This window comes from Sturnus vulgaris, chromosome Z, assembly GCF_052056855.1.
Source record: "Sturnus vulgaris isolate bStuVul1 chromosome Z, bStuVul1.hap1, whole genome shotgun sequence".
Lineage (NCBI taxonomy): Eukaryota > Metazoa > Chordata > Aves > Passeriformes > Sturnidae > Sturnus > Sturnus vulgaris.
The window spans coordinates 49,439,459-49,465,209 of NC_142283.1; the positions used below are offsets into that span (position 1 = coordinate 49,439,459).

General features: G+C 40.9%; 1 protein-coding gene across 3 annotated transcripts in view; it reads left to right on the top strand.

Moving 5' to 3' along the window:
• Window positions 1–3,230: 3,230 nt before the first annotated feature.
• The window catches only part of TTC39B (tetratricopeptide repeat domain 39B), a 73,692-nt gene continuing 51,171 nt past the window's right edge, over window positions 3,231–25,751 (top strand). The window contains exon 1 of one of the 3 annotated variants that reach the window (XM_014873818.2): window positions 3,231–3,351. In XM_014873818.2, the coding sequence (XP_014729304.2) occupies window positions 3,301–3,351 (51 nt within the window). In that variant the 5' untranslated portion in view covers window positions 3,231–3,300. Of the gene's footprint in view, window positions 3,352–3,949; window positions 5,604–17,219; window positions 17,337–25,751 lie in introns of those variants that run through there. The other 2 variants (XM_088155950.1, XM_088155951.1) reach the window with 2 other exon arrangements.

The window sequence follows — 25,751 nt, forward strand, 5'->3', positions numbered from 1 at the left end:
TGCTGTCTGTTTGAGTCTAAGACAGAGTAACCCTACTGGAAAGTAGCTGTAGGACTGCTAGGGCAATTTCCTAGGCTTCTTTTACAGAGAGCCTATCTCAAGGATTATTTTCTAGTCCTCAAGAAAAGTGTATCAGTACCAAGTATTTATACCGAGGTTGATTTTATTCTTCTATATTATCTAATCATGAGGGGCAGAATAGGACTCTTCATCCTTGTAAGATCTGTATTCAATTGCTGAAGCTCAAAAAAATAAAAAAGAAAGATACTTCTTTTTCCAAATTGTCCCATGAATTCTTATGAGGTAAATTCACAGTGAACAGCTATACTGCGAAAGGATACACTAGAAGAGTTATCAAATATCCGGATAGTGTTAACACATGGAAGCATGCAAGTGATGGCTGTGAAAATGGGGAAAAGTAGGCAAGCTTTTTCTGCGTGGGAATTCTATCCAGCTATACCCGACAGAGGAGAACAGACTCTCACGGTCTTGCCTCCTCTGTCAGATCACAGCAAAATCCTTTCAGCACATCCACTGGAATGTTCCTTGAATGCTCTTGAAAGATTAGTAATCGGCTCATAATCTTCCTAATTCTTGCTGAAAGACACCTACAGTCAGATGGATAGAAACTAGAGCCGGCTGAGAACTGTTGCAGGCTTCTCAGAGTATTAAGACCTATTACTTCTTGTTCATATTCCTTCAGAAGTGGTGGGTTTGGTTTTGTTTATTTTTTTACAAATGGAAAACTGTAAGAGGAATTTACAAGGATTTTCTTTAATGCTTACAATTCAAGTGAGAAGGGGGGGGAATTTTTAAACTAACTTAAAGCCAACTGAGGTGTGGTTTTGAGAAGTCCTTTTTTACTATTATTACAATGTCTTTAGAAAAATCAAGCACCGTGGAAGCTTGTAAAGGACCAAACAAAACTAAGTAATTGCTCTGCCATTCCCAGGGCTTGTATTCAGACTTTGGTAGCAATTTTCATGCCTTAGTTACCTCCATCAGACACAATTTGATGTAGTCATCTCTTCCACAATTGTTTTAGTACCCATCTTTGCTCTGACTGGAGAAAAGCCATTGATATATATAGCACTAAATCTGCCCAAGAGTACTAAAGTGAACTAAAGAACTTGGTGGGGAAGAAGGAATACAGTAATACAAATGAAACCTATCAAGAGCTGATTTTGACAAAATGGTGATGAACTAGTCCTTGATAGTGAGTTTGCTGAGTACATTAACTGAACTGACCCAAGAAGCTATGTCTTCCACACGTAGAGTAACCACCCATGACTTAACTCTTCTGCATATTACTAGGATTTCCCTAACCTAACTTCAGAAGTGTTGGTGCTATAGTCCATTAACAGCTTCTAAAAGAACTTAAGTGATCATGTAAAGCTTTTATTCTCTGTTGCTAGTGGCTTCTACAGAAGTTACTAGCATAACTAGTTCTCATCCAGACCTTATGTATTAGTTATCCTACACATACACTATATATCCCACAGTATTCTGTTAAATAATAATAGTGGTTAAAAACTGGGTTTGAAACGGAGGCAGTATGCTGCTCTAAGGTAAAGGATACCTCAAAGGGATTGTCTTAGGGGTTGAAAAACAGAAAGGGAATCATGTCTTCAAAAGAGAATGATAACTTGAAGAATAATTCCTGTGAAAAGCATAAAAAAAAGGTTTCAGGTGGAGTTGACATGTGGGCAGACATGACTGTACTGTGAGTCAAATACAAAGCATGTATGAGCCTGTCTGCTGCTTTTGCATGACTGGTATATTTCATGTGCTTCATGAATCCTGGAAAAATATTAACATCACTGGAGTATCTTCCAACAAGTTTCCAGTAAAGAAACGCAACAGGAATATGGGAGAACAGTGTGTCTGTGGTACCCTAACTGAATTTTGCAGGAAAGATGAATATATTTATGCTAGCTTCCTCTCCCGTTTTTACTTAGCTGAGCTGGGTACAAATATAAGATAGAGCAGTCTACATAAGATTAGTAGGGATGCTTCACTTGTCAGTACATTGAAACCCTGTACTTCTGCCTTTTCTTAGACTTAGGGACCTGGCATCCATCTAGACTGTGTTCCCAAATCTTGCAAAAAGCTCTTATATTGTCTCTACCTCCTGGTTTGCTGAATCTATTCAATTATCTTTCTCTCTTAATCTCTCTTTAGTTCTAACGAAAGCCAGACTATCAAAACTATATGTATTTTTAACAAGGGCTGTGACAGAGAACTAACCAGTAGGAAGTGGGCTTCATGCTACCTGCCTTTTAGTTGGTATTGACCTCAGCCAGCAAAAAACCAGAAAAGTGGAAATGGGTAGATTTTGAGCAAAGAGCATTATGATACTGTGAACTAAAGACAGGATAAAGCAAGGTGGGGGAGTCTAGCAGTTCTCAGAGAGCTGGCTGCTTGGTGAATTTTCTTTGCAAGTGATACCCAGCACGATGATGAAGCCGTTCTTCCCCAGGCCACTGGGAGCTGAAGGACTGCAAGTGCAAGTTTTTCCCGGACATCAGATACTGAATACCTGTGGCTCACTGACAACATGGCAGCGGCCGGGTCTGCTCGCAGTGCAGGAGGTCCCTCCGGACACGAGCGCAGCCCGCGCTGCCCTTCCCTGGAGCAGCCGGCCGCGCGGCGCGGCATATCCCGGCAGAGGCTGCTGCCGCCCGGCACGAAGCGCCAGTCCGCCACCGCTGGGTCAGGTGACGTGAACCAGCCCGTGCTGCCACTCAGGTAACCCGGGAACTGGAAGGACACCCCGGGAACGACTGCGAGAAGCTTTGCGGCACCTCCATCAGTCAAGCCGGTCACGGTGGCGCGAAGCCGCTGTGCGGCTGGAGGCAGAGCTGCAGGACGAAGGCAGGATGGGGACCTCGGCACGAGTTTGGGACGACGCTCCGCTTGTTCCGACCTGTCCAACCGCACTCTCCGACCGCCCCGGGCCCGGCGGCCCTGGGACATGCCGTATCTCCCGGGCCGAAAGACAGCGCGGGCGGTGTGCAGGCGGCGGACGCCAACGGCCAGCGGGGCGCGACCGGCGGGGGCGGGTCCTGCCATGCAAACGAGGGGGCGCGGCCGCCGGAGCCGCGGGGCGGCCGGGGCGGGAGGAGGCGGTGAACGCGGCCCCGGACGAACCGGGCAGGAGCAGCGGGGCCGGGCCAGACCCGGCCGGATCGAGCGGGGGCGGCCAGGAAGGGCGAGGGGCGGCACCGCCGCTGGGCTGTGAGCAGTGGACGGGGCGCGTCGGCCGCAGAGATCTCTCGCGGCGGGCAGCGGAGAGGGAACATGGCGAGCGTAGGAAACGGCACGGAGGAGAGCAGCGGCGGTGGCGAGGAGGTAAACGGAGGACGACTGCCGAGGGGCTCCGGGCGTGTGGGCAGAGGGCGGCCGTCCCCGCCGGCGCGGCGGAGGCGGGGGAAATGCCGGCACGGGCTCCGCTGCACCGGCCGTCCCGGTCGCCCACCTGCTCCCCGGTGGGGGCTGATGGGCGGGCGGCCGGGCAGGATAGGGGCAGGCCTGGCCGCCTGTCTAGGGGCGAGTCCGTCGCCTGGAGTTGGGGAGAGTTGTCCCGGCAGCGTGGCCGCAGGCGGCCCCTTTCCTCATCCCTCTCCTTTGCCTTTTTTTTTTTTTTTTTTTTTTTTTTTTTTAATATATATTTTTTTTAATTTTTTTTTTTTTAATTTTTAATTTTTTTTCTCTAACCCCGGCTCCTGCGCTGCTCCGTGGGAGCGTGCCGCGCCGCCGTTCCGGTGTGCGTCCCTGCCGGCGGGCGGGCGCGACCCCGCGCCCGGGGGTAGAGGGACAGGTGAGCGGGCAGCGGCGACCCCCGACTCTGCACAGTGGCCGAGGCCGCGCTGTCCGAGAGGGCCCCGTGTGCCTGGGGTCTTCCTTCCGTGGGCACTTTCTCTGTCCGGGAAGTGCAGTCGGTCAAAGCTATAGTTAATGTAAGATGCATCAAAGATGTTTATAATTTCGCAGTTGTTTTATTAAAGGTCCTTCGAACAGCCCGAACTGAAATCCCTTCAAACGATCGCTTGAACTTGAAGGTTTTCCTTGTTACACTGTCAGACTATGAGAACACCGTAGCAGGATTCCTTGGCAACACCTCTTGGAAACTGGTGATTGTAAAGTATTGTCCTAGATGTGCTTTTGAGGACGGCACTTCCAAACTGAGGCAGTTTTAACTGGAGCGTGCTTTTAAACACAGATCGAAGTCCTGGCATGCGCGTGTGGGAATATAGACTTGATTTTTGATTGCACAGTCTAGAATGAACGATTTTAGTGTTGTGAGCATCCAGAAGCTTCTTCATGAAGATTGGCAAGGCAAATCTGCCCAAACTTTCCTGAAGGCGATTTAGAGGGAGTACATAATAGGTTGAGTTTTATTCAGTGCTCGGTGTTTGAGGTGTGGCAGTGCTTTTATACAGTGAGGCAAGTGACTAATGTCTACTTAGGACTTGCTATGCTTTGTAGCTCAGTGGAGCTAGCTTGTTCTTGTTCTTAGTAAGAGAATGTGAATATATGTTAGCCTGCATTTGAGAGCATGCTATGAAAGCTTCTACTTCCTAAGGTTATATGTGGCAGCAATGAAGAGGATGTGAAATGCTTGAATTTCGTTGTGTACCAGAGTGAATTACTGCAAAATAATAAAGCCATCTCTGTGAAGCTGAGATTTTTTTCCAGAGTAGGGAAATAAAAGTTATTAACTAGCTCTTGCAGCTCTCAGTAAGCAAATAGTTGGAATTCACAGTTGTTAAAACAGATATTCAGCAACTTTTTTGTAGCCCAGCTGTTCTGGTGAACAGTAGGAAAGAATATACTTCATTGAGTTTGGTGTTAAATATTACTTCTTTTTAGAGGAAAAGAAGCCGCCATGCAAAAGAAAAAATTAAAAATAAAAAGGTAGGCATAAAAGCCCAAGAAAGAGGTGCTATTTGAGCAATACTTTGCAAAAATGTAATTTTCTCAGTGTAAGCCTGAAAGACCTCATGCTCTTTGCATATGCTTGATTTGCTTAGTGCTTGATTCTTTGGAGTCTGAAAGAGACCTGTAGTGGTAATGCAGAAAGTGCTTGAGTTTTTCCTGGTCATATTCCACAGTTCAGGAGGAGAGGGCAGATGGTTATCTTGGGGATGATCACTGCTTTTTTAACAGAAGTTGTCTGTATCACTGTAGGCTGTCTTTGCCTACAGGTTCAGTATAGTCTCTTTACTAATAAGCTTGTTGTGGTTTCTTGCACATGGTAATTGCTTTTAAGTGTCTTAGGTTTTCTTTTTTGGTGTTTGCAATGGCTGTGATGCTGAGAAACAGAGGTAGCAGAACACCTCTATAAGCCTTTTTTTTTTGTGAGCTACATGCATCTAAATAGTATTGTTTACATAGAATATGGCAGATGGGAGCTCTGCTTCCTGATTTAAGTGTACATGCTTAGTACTATATGAACATGGCTTTTAGCACAGAATTTTGTTTTGCAGGGACTTGGATATACTTTGAAGAGGAATATGTTAAGCTAAACTTTGAAGTTGTTTCCTACTTAAAAGTACACAGACCAGCAGGAACCCTTCTAAAGTCCGAGCATAAGGTTCCAGGTAGCTGCCTCCTGCTATAGTCTGTCCTTGAATAAAATCTGTGTTTTCCTGATGCTTCTTGCAGCTCAAGGAAGTGCCAGATACCATAGGTTGTTTTTTGTTTGGTTGCTTGGTTTTTCTTTTTGTTTGTTTGGGTTTTTTTGGGGTTCTGTGGAGTTTTTTTCTGATTTACGTCTCATTGTCCTGCAGCTGTGGCTTTCCAGTGGGAATAGCGAGAAAATGGTATGAAGTGTAAATAAATCTTTCTATTTTTTTTAATAACCCAACTAACACAAATGCATTAGTCATTGGTGTTTTTTATTTAAAGGAAAAGAAACCCACAAGATAAGGTAGTGCTATGGGTATGCCGTGTGGGAAAACAAATAGCTGTTAAACTCAGGATTTTGCTGAGTGCAGTGTTGCTTCCGTGGTGTTCAAGTGTTTGTGATCATTCTGTACTAGGAAGCAATTTCCTGATTACTGTGTGATGAAAGTGTTCACCTGTCGTGTGGCCAGTTGTGAGCTCAAAAAACATATACCATCAACGCTTAAACTGCTTTATGACACTGGATTCGCCCCAAAAGAATTCATACTGGTATTCCTTTAGAATGGGTTGGAAATTTAGGACAGATATACCTAATGTTAAGGGCAAAATAGCATTCCTAGGCACTGGAGATTCTTCAAGAAAAACTTTAATTCTTCTCCCCATCCCTCTTCTCATCCCTCCCCCCACTACTGTCTAAAGATTACTTAAAATAGCGGGCCAGATCTGCTTCCCATTAAGTTCACTCTTTGCTGCCCTGGTTTTTCAAAGTCTTAAAGCCAGCTTAATTGGTTACTTGGGGATTCCCTCTCAATTAAAAAAAATTAACCCACAAACCCAACCGAGGTCCTTGTACATCTGAGGCTAGATAGAAAGGTTTATGATCAAGAAGCATCTAGATGCTAAAAGAATTCCTTGCTTGGCCAAAGGGAACCAGACTAAGGATTGTTTTCAGATCTGAAGGTCATATGGTGCCCTTGCTGTGGTACACTCTAAGACTTTGTCCTGACTTTGGCTGGAATAGAGTTAGTTGGTGCAATGCTATGTTTTGGATTTAGTATGAGAATCCTTTGAATAGCAGTGATTCCTATTTGTTGCTAAGTAGTGCTTACTCTAAACCAAGAACTCTCTGTGTCTCATGCACTACCAGCAGCCAGGTGCACAAGAAGTTGTGAGAGAGGATGGCCAGGATGGGTGGCTTGAAGTGGCCAAAGTTATATTCCATATCCAATATATAAACTGGGGGCAGTTGGCTGGGAGAGGCCAGTCACTGCTTGGGAACTGTCTGGGTATCAGTCAGCAGGCAGTGAGAAATTTTATTGTGCATCACTTCTTTCTCTTGGGTTTTATTCCTTTCTCTTTCCCCCTTTCTATGCTGTTATTATTATTAATTTTACTTTATTTCAATTATTAAATTATCTCAACCCATGGATTTTACCTTTTCCACCCAATCTTACTCCCATCTATCTCACTGATGAGGGGAGAGCAAATGAGTGTCTCTGTGATACTTGGTTGCTGACTGGTGTTAAACCAGTCTTTTTCTCGTGCCCAGTAGGAGGTATGATGAGTTCAGGTAATAACAAATCTGACTACTACATGTTAGAACAAATTTTTAAAAGCATTCATTGTATTAGTGACATGTGAGGAAAACAGAGATGCTGCTCCTCATTGTAAGGAGAAAATTTGTGCATCCAAAGATCGGCTGGAGTTGAAGATGGCCAGGACTGTCAGAAGAAAGAAAAAAATATTTTTCTTTGATACGTCAGTAGCAAAAGGCAGTGCAGAAATAACATTGGCCCATTACAGGATGAGGATGATCACTTCACAAACAGGGACATAGACAAGGCAGAGATGTTTAATGCCTTTGCCTCTCTTGTCAACACTGAAAATGGACTAAGTGTTTCCCAGCACCCTGAGCTGGAGGACCATGGCTATGAGAATGAAAGAACTGGCTGGATCCCCAGGAGTCTGTGGGACCTGATGGGATTTAGCCAAGAGTACTCAGAAGAGCTGGCTGATGTCATTCATCACAAGATCTCTTTCAATGATTTTTGGATGGTCTTGGGAATCTGGAAAGGTCCCAGTCAATGGCAATCTGGCTAACATTTTCCCAAGAGAAGGGACTACAAAGGTGATCCTGAGCCTCTCAGTCTCACTTCAGTGACCAGTAAAAGTATGGAGAGGATTTTTCTGGGAATTACTGAAAAACGCCTGAAGAACAATGCAGGCATTGGTAGAGCCAGTATGGCTTCATGAAGGGAAAGCCCTACTCAGTGCCTTCAGAGGAAGAGATGGTCTTTATATATGTCAAGAAAGTGGCAGTCTCTAATTCCAGTGACAGGCATTGCAGCTGAAACAGGCTTACAGACATCAGTCACTCATATAAACTAGAAGAAATGGACACAGAAGTCAGCTCATAATAAAGTAGGGTGAAGCAGGGCTATTGCAAGAGCAGGAGGAAAAGACAGAAAAGAGACAACAATTCAATGCTTATCCCTGAGTGAGCTGTGAATATCTGAAGAGGCTTCAGGCATGGTACAGATGAGCACATTGTTACCTGCCGGCTCTGGTGCTGCAGCAAGAGGGCTAGTAACCTGGAATTTTAGGGTAGGGAAGCAGCTGGAATTTCTTCCTGAAGAAGAGGGCATTAACAAGGCAGTTAGGAAAAGGATACAAGTCATCAGCCTCTGGAGGTGACTCCTGTCAAGTGTGAAGGAGAGATATCCCTTAAAACTAGAAGTTATATGCCACCCAGGCAAGTGGGCCACCATGTCCAGTACCTGAGGGAATCAGCCATGCTGGAGATGATTTATTATCACCCAAACAATGTGAAGTTACCCACAAGTCCAGTTGAAATCCCGTTCATGTGACGCATGGTGGTGGTAATTTGAGTGGAGTGCACCATGCACCATTGTTGTGTGCCAGTTTATTGGTGGTAATGAGACAAAGCTGGGTAGCTGGGGAGACAAAGAGGTGGTGCTGGGCGAAGTGGCTTGCCAGCTCTGGCAGTAATGAGTCCCTATGGACTTTGCTGTGGGAAAACTGCTTGAAAAATGGGAAAAACTGTTCCACGAGTTCCAGCAACAATAAAAAAAGACAGATCCTACTCCTAATCTGTATGCCCCAGTATGTCTGCTATTAACAGTAAGTGTTCTGCTCAAGAGAGAGCATGTAGAGGGTAGACATAGTGGGTTGCTCTGTGTTTTTATCAGAGGGATCACAGAGCAGACATGAAGAAGTGGGATAGAAAGCCTGCCTTCAACCCTAGAGGCCGTGGTACCTGAGCTGTAGGAAAAACAATCCCAAATGTTTTTTTTTACTAGGAAAGTTGTTCCTCCAGTCTCCAGTGGGCAGTTTACCAGAATGAAGGTCTTATCTTACTCCTAATATTTTGGGAAGAAATTCTGATCTTGTTTTCTTTATATGAAGTGAGTGGGCAGTCCAGTGACCAGGAGTGGAGGGGCCCTGCTCCAGCCAGGTGGAGTAGGACAACCATGTTTATTGGACTCAGTGGATCCGATGGCCTAGCATGTCAGACCCATGTGCTTTTGGAGTGACAAGGGCATCCCAGTAGTTGACTGTGTTGGAGGCTGAAATGAGCTTGACTGGGAATGAGTGGGAAAAGCTCCTTACTGTGATGGCCCCAGAGGCCCTGTGCAGCCTTGGCACAGGCTACCTCAGGAGAGTGCATTTCAAGGGCCCCAAAGGGTACCAGTGGGCTTTTGGTGTCTCTGCCCAGTGCCAGCAGAGACACCATGATTCTCACCCAGAAGCTGATCGGTCGGCTCCAGAGCCAAGGAGTGATCAGTGGGACCTGCTTTTCTCTTTGGTAACACGATACAAACAGTTAAGTCTGCGGGAGAGTGGAGTCTGACAGTAGACTCTTGTGGCCTCAATGAAGTCACACCACCCCCAAGTGCTGCTGTGGTGGACATGGTGGGACTTCGGTAGCAGCTGGAGTCGAAGGCAGCTAAGTGGTGCCACAACTGATACTGTTAATACATTTTTCTCAATCCCTTTGGCAGCGGAGTATATAGGCCACAGTTTGCTTTCACATGGAGAGGTGTCAGGTACACCTGGAAGTGGCTGCCCCAGGATTGAAACACAGCCCTGCGGAGGGGATGGGGTGGGGGATGTGAGGTGTCATGGGGTGAGAGAGCATCTGCGTGGTATTTAGTTGCCGGCTTAGTTTTAGGTACAAGGCATGACAGGCTTGTATTAAGGACAGCTTGGCCAATTCTGCTAATCTGTGCCTCATCTCTAAACTAAGCTATTAAGGAAAATTTAGGTAATGAAGGTCTTATGATGCATGTTGTACTCTCTTGAACTGCCCAAGCAGGGATAAACACTACATAGGCTGGCTTTACCAGCCTGGACAGTTTATCTTCAGAGCTAATTTCAAATGAAACCAGCATCGTCTTTAATTCAAAAGCCGGTTAGTACTTGGTTTAAGTACTCAGGAGTTTCATCCACTGCTGCAGCTGCTGCACTTTTGATGAAAAAACTTGCTAGTGGTATGCTTCTTTACATCTGCAGGTTAATGTAATAATGCACTTTAGAATAAATTGTAGAATGTGCAGCACTGGCTATTTTTTTCTCCTGTTTATGCTGAGGATTCTTCATCAGTCTTGGTGAGAGCTGGTAGCTGCATTTCTACAGAGACTTTGAAAAACTGGAAGCAAGCTACTGCAGCCCCTTTTTCACCTCAAAACCTAGAATGTGTTAGAAATATGGACCTGGGAAGCAGTTATGGGGGTGTTTCCTCTCTTGAAGGATAATGTTCTTTTTTTTTTTAAAACATCCTCATCTGACTTGTGTGGTTTTGTTTCTTTGAGAAGTAGACTTTGCTCAACTGAAGAATGTAAAATTTGTACTCCTCTTGTCTGCTTTTTCCGAAGTGTTGTGCTTTGGCACATGGCTCTTCTGTTTTTCCTGGTTCTGTGTTGGTCTTTCCTACTGTCAGAGCACATGTGCATCTAAGATAAGGACCATTCTATTTCAGCAGCACCAATGGAAAACTAAACATGACTAGTAATTTCTTTTTTGTTAAATAAAATTAGATTGCTGTCTCTCCTTCCAAGATACTGAAGTTCTTAAGTTCAAGTAAAACTTTATTTTACTTATAGGTGTACCTTGTAGCTGTTGAGAAGTACTGTTTTTCCTTGTGGCTACTATTCAAAATAAGGATGTGTACTCCTCTTTTATGCTACCTGTGTGATTCTGAGATGGCTTACTTTTATTTTTTGCATTTTTCCATTTCTTATTTGCTTCCTAGAGTCATGCATTTGCGTTCCTTGGTTGACTGTGACAAAATTTGAAAGTTGAGTAGCTAAAAACCTCAAGATTTTATTGATTTACTGGCGGGAAAAAGGAGTATGCAGTACTCCAATTAAATTTTCCTATTTAATATTCACTATTATTAAGCTGTGAGCTGTTTCTCCTCAGAGCAAGAGATAAAAGGTGCAGAAGATACGGGATAAGGTGAGGCCACTGTAGAAAGCACTATATACCTTGTAGGGAAGGAGGCAGAGCTGACGTAAACTGGGAAAGTTATGTACCTATGAAGTGAATTTCAAAAGGGCAGCAAACTTTGCTTTTACTTCTCTTTTCTGAGGTTTGGTTTTTGGTTTTTGTTTATTTGTTTGTTTGGGGTTTTTTTTGCTTGTTTTTTTCCTTGGAGGAGGGGTGTGAGGTTTTATTCATACTTAAATACTTACTAGTGTATGAATGGAAAACAGTATAACCAAAAGGAGGAGTTAGCTTTTTTCTCAAGGTTTTGGGTATTCTTTGTATATTGAACTGCTGCTATTCTGGTGTGAGAAGTAGTATTCAATATCTTTTAATATAGCCTTTTCTTGGAGCAATGGAACAATATTACAACTGTAAATTGCACAATTGCCTTGGTAATGGTAGCTGAAGTCTTGCCAGCCAGTGTAGAATCACGGAATATTAAGGGGTTGAAGGGACATGAAAGATCATCTAGACCTAAACCCCCCCCAAGGACACCTCCCACTAGACCAGGTTGCACAAGGCCTTGTCCATCCTAGCCTTGAGCACCACCAGGGTTGAGCCATCCACAACTCTAGAAAAACAGTTCTGTTTCTTCCACAACCTGTATGGAAAGAGAGTTCTTTCTCATATGTAAGCTTAAAGGGGGATGGTTTGCTTCTTGTAGTTCCAGTTAATCTGTGTTAGGGTTTTTACTTTGTGGAAACACGTTTGGTTCTGCAAATGTTTGTTCTTCTTTTGCTGACATATTGGCATTGGTGCAATATTCTTGGGAAAACCTCTAGGCCTGATGAGTTTGTCGAAACTGCTAGAAGTTGATGCTTTAGCTTGGGTAAAGGTTCTTGCTGGGGCCCTCTCTTGGCAAAGAGGGTGCGTGTTGAAAGAGAACTTAGTTGCTTCTTGTCAGATCACACACTGCTTAGCAGCATGGGCCAGGATGACTCAACACAGGAGCAGGCGATAGGCATGCCTTATCTTATGCCTCTGTCCTAAGTAAATCTCCTGTAGCTTACCTAACCGTAGGGATGAATCTGAAACTTTCCTTGCTGTTGCAACTAGTAGGGCTTTCTTTTCCTGTGTGACACCAGCACAGGAGGTAGAGATAAGATCACAGTTGTTTGTGACAGGCTGGCAGGAATACAGCCCAGCACACTGTGCCCATCTGGTAGGCAGTACTTTTAACAAATGGTGTTTCTTCTGGATTATTAGAGACAGTGTTATATTAGAGGGAACAGAAATGGTGGATCACTGCACTCATTTTGAAAAGGGAGCAAAACTGTGCAGCTAAAGACTTAAGAAGCAGTCTGAGAATTGGAAACATGCTGCTGTTGGTATGTATTCTGATTAGAGCCTGGACATGGCCAAAACCTGTGTGCCACAGTTGGTCAAGTGTCTGCTTAAAATAGTCAGAAATGTGAGAATTTGTGAGAGCTAAGATTTTCTGCTGCTTTTCTAAGCTCTCTCAGGTTCATAAAAAGATTTCTGTTAAGTCACTAGTAAGTAAATATCAAAGACATGTGGATTTATGCCCAAATACCAAGTGCTAATGGTAAAGTTTTATCAAGCAAGTAAAGACTTGCTTGTTATCTTATTCTGGAGTAAGGAAGTAATGCTGTTACCACATACTAACTAACATAACACTAATGCAAGACCATCTCATATCTTAGTAGCAATGGTATTTTTTGTTGTGTTGCAATTAATATATTATGGTTTTATTCCAGTTCTGCTATGCATTCACTTTGCAATAGAGTGGTATATAATCTTTTGTCATCCCCAGAAGTCAACCTCACACACACTTGCTCTCCAGAAATCTTCTTATTGAAGGGTGTACGAGGACAGTCTGCCATCCAAACAGAGAGGAGGTTTGTGGAAAACCTGTTTCTGAAAATAATCGTGTGTCTAGCAACTCTTGGCAGAGCTGGTTCTTCTGAAAAGTGTAGTGTTGGGTAGGTGAGTAGGAATACTTGTCTGTAGCCAGTAATAGGCTAGAGGAAAGAAAAAATATTCCTATTAGCTTTAGTGGAGTGAAGTGGGGGTTATAGTGATGATAGAGTATATCACACTGGCTTTTATTTTCACCAAGTAATAATGGATTGAGATGAAGACCTTTTTATCTGGATTCTCTCCCTTAGGACTGTTGTTACCAAATCCAGTGGGGCAGCTAGTTAAACTTAATGACTTCAGGGCCATGCCATTTTGGTTATTTGTTTTGGTTTTTTGTTGTTGTTGGGTTTTCGTTTGTTTGTTCATGTTTTGTGTTTGGATTTTTTGTTTGTTTTTGGTGTTTACTTGTTTCCAGTTTTGTTTGGTTTTTTTCCCTTTTCTGCAAATTTACTAAGTTCCCAGAGCTGGAAAATACTTAATATTTTTCTTTCTTTTTTTTTTCCCTCTTTAATATGTATAGTAATTTATGGTTTAATGGCTACTCTAAGGTCTTGTGGCTTGCCACTGGAAATATGGTGGGGAAGTGGAATTGCCAGTTGTGGATTTCATAAATCCATCTCTTTTTAGGTGAGGATTATGGTTTAAGCCCAGCTGACAGCTCACACAGCCACTCACTCAGTCCCCCACCAGTGGGGTTGGGGAGAGAATCAGAAGGGTAAAAGGTAGAGAACTCATGGGTTGAGATAAAGGCAGTCTAATAGGGAAAGCAAAAGCCACACACAAGCAGAGCAAAACAAGGAACTAATTCACTGCATCCCATGGGCAAGCTGGTGTTCAGCCATCTCCAGGAGAGCAGAGTTCCATCACAGGTGACAGTGACTTGGGAAGACTAACACCATCACTCCGTGAATTCCTCTGCTTTCTTCTTCCTCCCCTTTATGTGCTGACCATGATGACACGTGGTCTGGAATATCCCTCTGGTCAGCTTGGGTCACCTGCCCCTGCTATGTTCCCCTCCCAACCTCCCATGCACCCTCAACTTTTTCCCCAGACTGGAATACAAAAAGCAGAAAAAGCCTTGGCTGTGTGTAAGCCCTCTCAGCAATAGCAAAACTATATCTGTATTACCAACTCTTGTGTTCAGCACAAATCCAATACAGTCCTATACCATCCACGCTGCAGAAAATTAACTCTACCCCAGCCAAAGCCAGCAGAGTGAGGCGTCTTGCACATATGTTCTAGCTTAGCTGGCCAGAAGGAGCTGAAGAAGTGTGCAAAAATTTTGACAAAACCCTCCCACCTTAATTTGGGGAAACAGTAATTTGTTACAAAAACAATTTAAAATAATGATGTTGAGAAAATTCATATATAATATAGGATGTGAAACTTAAGTGCTTTTTGCCTCTTTTGATCAACTGTAGCATAACTGAATACTTCATGGAGTACAGATTTTTTGGCTCTTCCCAGTAAGAAAAGTATTTTGAAAAGTAATTCTGTTAACTGCATTGAGGGAGAACAGTGGTGTTTGAACCATTTAATCGAAATATAATATTATGTTAGTAAATGATAAAGATGTAATCTTAAAATGTCAATTATTATGTTCCTTGTCAAGAGAAGTGTGAAAAGCTTAGGAACTAAACTTCAGAGACAAACCAGTCTGCCTAAATTTAAGTGTATGGTTTGGACCAGAGGAAGAACTTTAAGATAAGACTTGGTGGTTTAAGCATATTGGTAAAGAATATTTAAATCTGTGTCATGTCCAGATGCAGAATCTTAGCAGGAAAAAATGTGTGCAGCTCTGGGAAATCCAGTTAAATATACCCGCCTGTATAGTCCTACCTGACAGCACCCTATATTTATTCTCTTCTGCAGTTCAAAGTTCCACTGTCAAAGACTCCTCCTAACTGCTTTCTCAGTTAGTAGTTATTGTGAATTTGTACACTGGAGCACTGAAAAAGTGCTTGTAATTTTAAATAGTAATGTGTGTGAGAGAAGAGGAGATGTTTAGATCTCTAAGGGAAAGTAGGTAAGAAGTTACTGGATAGACTGTACAGCTCTGCATTCATGGTGCTGTGCATTGGGGATTTCATGCTGAATCAGCCAGGATGTTCATCTTAGAGGTGTGTCATCACAGGTAGCTGTGCATGGGCACAACTGAAGGAATAGTAAAGAAAACATGATGAGGACAAAGACTGGAGATTATATGGCTTATATGCTTTCTCTCAATAGTTTGAGTTGCAGCATCTAGTTCTGGTCTGGTGCTAGCTAAGTTTCTGTACAAAAAGCAGCTTGTCTTGGCCAATGGGATTTGTACAGTTGCCTTGAATTCCTGACAGTGTTTCTGTGTGTAAGTTCTTCTGGTGGCCTAGAGAAAGGAAGTCACCTGACATGACTAAAAGAGCTGACATCCAGTGTGGCTAATTTTGACTTAGCTTCTTTTTATTTTTTAAATCCACATAATATGCTGCTTTGTGTTTGTGATGTTTGTGGAAGTCCTCTGGTGTTAGGAGGACAGGTGGAGTGCAAGAAGGGGAAGCTGAAGTTACGTCTTGTGATGGGACCAAGGATATAGGGCTTGCTTTCACAATTGTCTCTAAAACATATTCCTTTTTGTCCTTGACTGAAAGTTTTGTGTCTGATCCTTTTTCTTTGTTTTAGGTCTGGTCTTTGCTGTAGATGAAATAAAGCAGTTTTATGCTGGGAAGGTAAACTCTATATTAGTTTTGTGGTTTGTATCTTTGTAGATCATACCATAGCACTGGGTCTCTTTATTTTATGTATATGAGGTCTGGTAGCTACTTACCTTAGATTTTAATAGTTGCAGAATTTGGCCTAAATGGTATCTTTGTAGCATTAAAAAATACTCATCCTTTGGTAAGTGTTTGTGTGATCTGAAGAAGTAATTTTAAAAAATGTGAAATTCAAGAACTTTTGCAACAGCATCTAAAAACTGCTAACAACTTTGTAGTTGTAGTGTAATGACTGTGGGCTAAAGTGAAAATGGATAAGGATACAGCAATAGGTAGAGATCAGCCATGACATTAGTAGTTTCCTGGCAGCCTGGAAAAATTGTCTGACACTTCTCTTTCCATAATTCAAAAGAAGTTCTCTACACCCGATGTAACACGTTTGTTTTTTTTCTGTCCCGTGTCTGTGGGTGCTGGCGGAAGGAAGAAGCGTGGAAGGGGAGGTTCGGTGCTTTGGATTGTGGTCGGGCAGGATTTCCTTTGGCAGTGTGTGAGTCACGAGAGCCAGAGACACTTGCTGCGCTGTGGGCTTGCTGTAGAGGAACCAGTGCTCTGATTGCCCATGAGTACTTAGGAGGAGGAGGAGGAGGAGGAGGAGGAGGGAGTGTGTGTGCATGAGCAGTTGCCTAAAGGCACTAACATACTGTAACATTTGTGGTAAAGTGACCCCTTGGGTAGAAGGAGTGACAAATCTGGTAACAACTGTGCATTAATCCTGTCTGTTATTACATGCCAGCTAGAATTTTCAAAGGCTAAAAATTCCTTGTGATGTCAGTAAGCTGTATGAGGGGTATGCCTGCTGGAGGGGGTGGAACCACAACTGTCTGTCAGTGTCTGCCAAATGTTACAGCTTCCGACTGGGAAACACATGCTGCTTTCAGTGCACCTGTATAGTACATTTAGTGTCTCTCTTCTGGGTCCTGCAGCTGTCCTGCAACACCTGAAGAAATACTATGCTGTGGTTGGGGATGGGCTGGACGAAGAATTGATGTTGGAGGAGTCATGACAGAAGAAGGAAAGCTGTAGACTTTCATGGACAGACACATTACCAAAATTTAGGGGGGCATTAAAAGGCTAACTATTGCTTTATTTTAATTAAAGTTTTGTGCTACTTGTAGGGTTTTTCTGTTTTATTTTCTTGGTAAGAATTATTGTAACTTCAAATGAGAATGTGTTCTTTTTGTGTTTGCCTGTAAGTAGCCCAGGAAAAAAACTAACACTTTAGCTTACTGGCTGGTTAAGTCAAGATTTGATTCTGCTTAATATAATTTAATGTGACATTTGGTCTGAATATTACACTGTATTTCTGTGTTAGGTGTTTGTCTGGGTTTTTTTTCTGGGGGAAAGAATGAACTGTCTAGAATGCATGTATAAATCAGTTAATAATTCGTTAATTTTATACTAGTAATGAAGTTAAAGTGCTACAATGTTGAGATAATGCTTTTCTGTTAATGAAAATAGATAGAGTGTTTTCCAGAAGAGATGGAAGACAATCTTTCATAGAGAGAACAAGCTGTGCTCTGGACAAAAGTCACTGCTTTTATCTTCTATTACAGCCGCTTTTAACTCTAGGTAATGTTGACTTCTAAAGGTCTCTCTGTTACTGCAGTTACTACTGCTAATGAATCAGAAAATATAGAGACTTTGAAGTTCTGAAGTAAGAACAATTTATCAAAAATAGCATTGTTGGAATTACAGTTACTGCAGCAAGATCTGATTTTAAAGGAAATTAACTAGTTAAGAAAGAACGTAAATTGCTTTTCACTGTAAAACAGAACCTTGTGATGCTAAATATGCAGCAGCAGCTGTTGCATTCTTTACAAATGAGTGACCAGCTCTATAGTCAAGAGGGTATTTAACCTGAGGAATACAGGAGAAGGTTAAAACCTAAGATTTTAGTTTTAATTCCCCTTTCATCTTTTTTTATTAGTTATAGGCAAAGCTGGCCTTTATTAGGGGAATTGTTTTTAATATGAGGTAAACCTGTTCTGTTTCCGAGGTTGGGGTCATCTCTGGAAAGTATTAATATCACCAGTGGCAAGGTAATGTGTCTTTAACGAGACTTATTTAGGATTGTTAATTATATTGTAGTTCATAAGCATTCTAGAACACTGTCAAAATATCCCTCTAGGGAAGCTGTAATTTGATTTTTGTCTGGGTAGCCTATATTAAGTGCATGGTGAGCCATAATTAGGATTTGTCCTGGTAGCTTTAGACATCTACTGGAAGCAGTAAGTATCAAGCATCTTTATATGAAATTGCTTAGTGAAGTCCAGGACAGCACAATGTGCTCTTCCTCTTTGCTATCTATATTTTACTTTCATGGGAAGTAGACTCCACTGTGTTTATTTCTTATGTTGATTCAAGACTGTCTCTTAATTGTAATTGCAGCTTGACTTTCACTGTGTCCTTGTGTCTGATCTGTCCTGATACGTGTGAGTTACGTATAACTAAAAACTATCAGGTTCTGCCTCATCAGTCACATCACAAACATTGAAGTATGGGAATGAAGGTGGGAAGGTTAGATGAGACAATTAAATAGATCTACTCTTGTGAGACAGGAAGCAGGATACTCTACCTCCAAGTAGAGCTCTGTTTTCTGGTGTTTGTTAAATGGATATTCCAACCATGTTTTTCTTTACTTTTCACGTAACTTTTATTTTATTTGGTAGATCGTGTTGACTCAAGTGAAGGCAAAAAATATCTTTTGCTTCTTACCTGTTGATACCCTATCTCTTGAAGTAATAACATTTTGTTATCAGCAAACTGTCTAGTGATCCTTTGACTACATTGAGCTGAAGTTTCTGTAAATATTACTTGGTCATGGAAAGTTAAACTTGATGAGAGAGAGCCAGTTCTGAACTAAGAATAGATGATAAGTCACTGGCTGGGAAGTACTAACCTTGGCAGATTGGGCAAGACCAAGCTTTTTGGCTTGAATTGCAGTGTGGCTAGTGACTTTCAAGTTACTCATGCCTTGACTCCCTACAAGCATGTTAAGAGACACTTGTTCTGTTTCTGCTGCCCTAGCTTCAGTTAGTGTCTGAAAGTGCTCTCTATTTGTGTCTCTGAAATTACATTGTGTCAATATCTTCTACGCATGAAAAGCAGTAACTGAATAGTCTTATTTGGAAGCCCACAGAAGTTTACTAAGAGTTTATTGTTAAGCTGTGAGCTGAAAGTAGGAAAGTATCAGGTTGGTCTTGCAGCAGTGGTATCTCACCCATGTTTGTGTCCAGTGTCCTGGAAAACACAACTGTACCTAGTACTTACTGGTTATGGCGTTGGAATTGTTAGGACTAGAAAGATGTAGTAGAACTCTGGCTAACTTTATAAACGTAGTAAATAGCATCCTAAAATTACTTTTGATTTCAGTGGGGTTTTATGCAATTTCAGTGGAATGACTAAATGATGGTACGAGATTTTACAAAAACTAATGAGCTTGACACAAAGTTCTTGCAATACTTAGAGGTTTGTCTGCTGTAAGAAGAATAAATTTGAATAATCTTTCTTGTGGCTAGGAAGGACAAACTTAGTGTTTTCCCTTGTCTTGTATTTGTTTTGAGAAGAATGCTTGTGTATTATTTCTGTCTTCGCAGGCTCCTTAGTTGCCTTTGCATTCTTTTCAAATCTCTCTTCCTACAATATAAAAAGGAAGATGTATCCAGATATAGGTGGTTGTTTGTATTTATCTTTCAGTTTAGGATTGCTTGGCAATCAGTTTTGTGTAATGAAGTTGACCAAGAATAGAATCATATGCAGTATTGGTAGAGATTTTCTTTGAGGAGTGCACTTTGGTGCAAATGTACTGAATGTTGAACTCTTGGTAGAGTATGTGGTTTGTTTGTTCTGCTGCATTTTAGTTTGTCTTCTTCTAGTACCACTTTCAAACAAATAGAAACTACATGACACTGCTTTGGTCTTGGGAATGACCAAGGAGGTTTGTGTGAGACAGAAATGTTGATCAGCTAGGAAGATCAAAGCTTTATTGCAGCAGTGAAGTTCTATGCTACTACCCTATTCTTCTGCCTCTTAGTAGTACTTTTTGTGCAGAAACAACTGCAGGTTGAGTAGCAAGAGGGTGCCACTGTAAACAGTAGGGAAAGTTGTCTTGATGTTTAGCCAGCTTTTAACTAAAACTATTCTGCTTTCTTGTGCAGCATGTTGGATATGAATCTGAACATGCATAACTGTTGACAGCAGCCATTTGTATGTGAATTAATGTAAAGTAGTCGTAATGCTTTACTTGATGGCCATGTAACTGAATCTGCTGATTTCCACTTTTCAGTCATGAGGGAGAGGTGCCTTTTAAAACAGTGGAAGCTCATCCGGTTGCTCACAGCAGGCGAGAGTGATGTCAGTTTATTAAAATGTGACTGCCTGGTGCCCCATCTTTACATGTAGGTTCAGAAAAACCATCTTGAGGCTGCCTCTGGTAAGCAGCCAGCCTAACCAACATCATCTGACTGCAGTTTGTTTGGTTGAGGTTTGTTCTTGGTCCTGCCCTGGTTTATACAGAATGGCTGTCTAAGAATTGTCTGGCTTGTGTGCAGCTGAAGGTGGACTAGGAATTGTCCACTTTCTATAACATATTGATTAGCTGCTCTAAATTATAGCAGTTGTTTCCATTGAAAATGTCATTTCTCTGTAAAAAATGGAGAGTAGATTTTTTTTCAAGACTCAATTTTCTTGTATTGTCTGGAAATTTTTGGGTGACCAGCAGCATCAAAAGGCCGTTACTTTCCAGACTTTAATGGAGAAACCTTTGTTCTTGTGGTTACTGACATCTAATTTTTGAGCTAAATGACACTGAAATTTGCTTTAATTTCAAATTGTTCATCAGCTCTTTAGTTAACCTAACTTGTAGCAAAAGTGGGTTTTACCTTACCAGTTCCTCGGTGCTTCTTGGTGTGTGGGTGGGTTTCTAGGGTTGTGATATTTGGTGTCTTGTTTTGTTTCTGTGGTTTGGTTTTAGTTGGTTTGGTTTTTTTTTTTTTTTTTTTTTTTTTTTTTTTTTTTTTTTTTTTTTTGTATTTTTTGTTGGTTTTTTTTGTTGTTGTTTTTTGTTTGTTTGTTTGTTCGTTTGTTTGTTGGTTTTTTTTTTTTGTTTTTGTAAAAGCATGACTCCCAATCATGTCTTGAATGTGGCACATTCTATTTAGGTGTGAGTGAATAAGTAAGTCTGAATTACCAAGTCTGATCTTTGGCTTCTGACTATTGAAATTCTTCATCTGGAGTGGAAAACGCAGCTTCTCCAAACCAACCACCACTGTCAGTCCACACAGCTCTCTGGAAGAATACTGACATTTTAGGCAAATAATATTAAGAATTTTTAAAAGCAGATGAGTTATGTTTATAGTTCAAACCAATAAATCTGGAATAATATGTAGCCACAAAAATATGTGCATTTTTTTCTTTTAGAGAAATGAATTTCATTTTTTGCTTTTGATGTGAAAATTGGTTGTACTATGTAGAGCAGAACTTCTGCATTTCCATTCCATTCTTGCTGCCTCAAGGCTATTTCCGTCTCTGGCAAGGGGAAATAATTTTCCTGTTTTGTAACAGCTTCATCATCTCCTTCTCCTTTGAACAGTGTTATTCAAGTGTTTCTGTTCCTAGGCTATTAATTGTTAATACCAGGATCTGGTGTTGAGGTGTCAAATAAAGCATGTTTAGGTGACAGAGATGAAGAATTGGAGATATCCTTTCCTTCCTCTGCTCCCCCAAGTTATTTCTCTGCCAAGACAACATTGAAATGATGTTTCTCTCCTATGTTTGGGGGTTTTTTTGACAGTGAACATAAAGATGTAGTTTAACTTCCATGTTATTTTCTGCTGGTTTGTAGAGTAGACTGCTCTCTTCTGTAAGAAATTGCTATGAAGTCTAATAAAGCAGTAGCTAAAAATATATGATTTTTACACACTTTATAGTGCAGAGTATTGTCAGTTCTACAGAAATATTAGGAAGTGAAAAGAATCTTATATTTTTGAGATGAAACCTGAATTTTATTTGGCTCATCACAATACTTATTCTTTATTCAATACTTTATGAATTAGCTGAAGATATGTGACAAATTAGCTTTTGGGTCCTGCTGTAATGCTGGGTATTTTTGTTTCTTAGGACATGAGAAAATATGCAGTCCTGAGTTGTGTTTTCTCATGCAACTGCCCATTTAAGCAACAGTTGAATTCCGTGACACTGTCATATGTCACTGTTGTACTTTCATCCGATTATTAAGATGCAGGAAATGTGTCCGTAAGAAATGTTTCATAAGTCAAGTTCTCAGAAATACTTTTCTTTATTTAGTTCGTACAGGTACTGTCTGCAGTTTGTAGATGTATGTAGCTGTGTCACCCTACTTAACTGCAGGTGAATCAAACCCCATTTTTGTAGCTGAATGTATTTATTTTGGACTGAGCAGTCTTAAAAGACTAAACTCTCATAATTTAAGACCGGTGAGTTGCTGTGTATTGTCTACAAAAATCAAATTAATTCGCTAATGTTGCAACAAGCTAGTAATTGCACAAGAGAGACATTTATTTATTTATTTCAGAGTTACACAAGCTTGGGTGCTCAGTGGCACTCCACAAGTCAAGCATGCCCTGCCAGACTTCCCATGCTGTTATTTACATACGGAGTTCAGTGTTAGCATCCTCCCAAGTACAGCCCTTCTATTTTGTTTAGTTAGTGATTTCCATGGAAGTTACATAATCACAGGGATGGGTCTTCACTTCAGCAAAGGTCTTCTTGGCTTGTACATCTGGGAGTTTTTGCTAATTGTGTTGCTGTTCTTTATTTTCCAACTTCTTTTAGCTGTTCTTAGTTCAGTCAAATCAACTAAGGAGAGAGATAGCATGCTGTTGTTGGTATCCTTGAGTAATATTCTAAGCAGCTTTCATATTTCTATAATGTTTGGTAAGTTTTAAATGTGCAGTGATTGTAAGTTATCAGTTCTGTGGACCTGGAATGTAAAAATCTTAGCCACCAATTTCCTTGAATAATTTTTAATGCAGTCACGGCTAAGGAGAAACAAATATTGACAAAGTTTCATAACAGAAAAGGGATAAAAAAAGTGTATATATTTATATTCTGTTCCATTTGATTATAAAAGTATGTGGTGACTGCTGGCTTAGAAAAGCTGTTTGGAAACTGGTTTCCTTGTTGCAATGAAGACTATATGGAAGGTCTTTCTTCTGTTTCTCTCTTCATATTACAAGCATTGTAGGTCAGTTTATTCTATACCTCACCCATTCACACCATTGTCTTCCCATAGTTGCGTGTTTTTCCTGTGTTCAGTATTACCAAGGGAGAAGAGGTTTAATACATACTCCCAGATGCAATGTACATACTAGTGCTATTTTGGCCAAGTCTTCCAACCTTTAGCGAGGATCAATAGGAAGCTTCTCCTGTGATTTTTAGGAAGCTGATTCTGAGCTTGTCAACTAAGTTTTCTTTAAAATCCCTTAAATCCTGTGAGGTGAATCCGCATATAGAATGATAATTTTAACATGAATGCAGTGAAAGATGTGTTATCCTTCTATTTTGGCAGAGAAATTTCAGACCTCTCAGTGAAGCCTTTTTCTCTTTATGTGGAATCCAGTCACTGACTTCCAAACTGGTAAATGAGCTTTCCACGAGCAGCTGCAGGGCAGGGCAGCATACCTGAGGCCAGAGACTGGTTTTCCTGTGCATCATTTTCACCTATCATTGATTTATTTTTAAAGAAGAATAGTGTGGGACTGAATTACAAAAGAGCAAAAAAGTAGTTAGATGTACCCATACTTGAACAGAAGTTTTGACAAAAACATCTTGAAGTGCATGTGCTTGCTAAATACGCAACTGTCTTCATAGATTCCCATGCTTTGCAATATCTTAATATATGGGCTTCCCAAGGAGGGTGTTACTGATAAGTTTATGGTTTTTCAAGTCACCTTAAAACTGTTGTTTCTTTAATACTGCAAAATAAAGCTGTTACAAGGCCAAGTAATGTGGTACAGCAATAGTATTAAATTCTGGGCTGGAATTCATGATCATTTTATGTGATCTCATCTGTTGATTTAATAAGGACCCTTATTCATGTTATGTTTTTATTTTTGAGATAATGCTTTTGGTGGGGCTATTTTTCCTTTGCCCAGTCGGTATGGACTCCAAATTGTGGCTGGTATATCTAGAAACTATTGGATTTAGTTTTCTGAACTTATGTTGTTCTCTGGGGGGAGAATCTAGATGTTTCACCCCCTACTTGGTAGTCATATCTTGTCATAAATCTGAATTTTAAAGGAAGAGTTTAGATTGATCAAATTGGCCAGCTTCACTCAGAAAAGAGCAGTGTTTAAACGCTTAGCTTGATAAAATGTTTAATGAACTTAAAATAATAGTTTAGGAGTCATAGGATATAGTGAGAAATTAGAGTTGATTTGTGATGAATGTGGAAGAAAGTAGAGTTCACATTTGATGGTAGGATCTCTAATAAGCAAGGCAAGACGTTGTTTCTTCTTTCTTCCAGTGCATTAGAACAAAAGTATGGGTATTGGTAGATGTCCTGTGTGAGTTGAAGAAACCTCCCTTACATGCTGTTTTTGTGAGGCTTAAGAGGTGAAGTATCTGCTGTAAGTGGTTTCTGCTCTCATTGCTGGAGTGCAGGAGCTCTTCCCTTTTTCTGCACCAGTATGCTATGTCCATTTATGTTTCTGTCTGACTTTGACTTTCTTCGCTTCACAAAACATTAGTATCTCTAAGTTATGTAAACTTAATTGTTTTTAAGCCTGCTTGCATCTTGAAAAGGATACATAATAAAGATTTAAAGAAAAAATGCAATTGTCAAACAAAAAAGAGACTGCGATTCAAGAAACATAATTTTGAGACAGCTTTATTTTGCTAAATCTTGTGCTAATGATTTCCTGAAATCTGTGGAAAAATCTGAGTCATGCCATCTAGTGGCAGTTTTACACATATTTGTGTTTTAAATTCTTGGATGGACATGTACTCTGGAAAAAGTGTGCTAAGTCTGTGGATTTTAGCATTAACCAGCATTGTATTGGGCGAGATAGTTGTTAAACTGTTTCTCTTGGCCCTAGCTTATGTGTTCATATATTTCTTTTTCTGAGTAGAATGTCTGAAAAAAGGCTTTGTTGTCCTTCTTGTGGATTGAACTACTATTAGTACTACTACTACTACTGCTTTGCTGTAGATTGAAATGAATGAGCATCTCTGGAAATTGTTGAGGCATTTCAGCTGTGTCAGCTGCAACTTGCAGCTCTGGAATGAGCAATTGAAAATAGAAACTTTGCTAGGCCTTAATTGAATGCACAAGAATGTGTCTGTCCGTGTTTTTGGTCTCCTTCTGTAATCTGAAGAACAGACAAACTTTATCAATTACTTGATTTTATTTTTTGTATTGACATATATTATATGCATATGTGTACACATTTGTATATTAAATAAGGTCTTAGGCCTTTAAGATTCTGTGTATTTTATGTGACACTTCACTCAATTTTTTTGTTGAACAGGCTTAACTTGCAAGTAGATTTTAGCAGACTACTGGATAAAAAGTGAATATGGTCTGATACTTTTTAAAGAATTTGTTTCTTGGTAGGATGTGATCACTCCTAGAACTTGATTGGGGAGGAGCTATTCTAGCAGTCCTTTTCTTTACTCTGTTGCAGTCCTTTTCTTTAGGATGATGTCACTTTTTTGTTGTAATGGGCCTGGAATGGAGTAGAAAATGTCTGGGCTTCTCTTCTACTGCCTCTAGCTTTTTTCTGAGAGTCTGTAGAGTCAACTGCAAATTTGTCTAAGTCCATGGAAATGGGACCAATATATCAATTTGAATGCTTTCTAATACCCATTTGGCATGCAGTGGGACTAGGAAGACATGGGAAACTTAAGAAAAAATCTATGGATTGGGTTTTGGGGTTTTTTTTGTTGGTTATTTTTTGTTGTTGTTGTGTTGTGGTGGTTTTTTTTTTTGTTTGTTTGTTTGTTTTG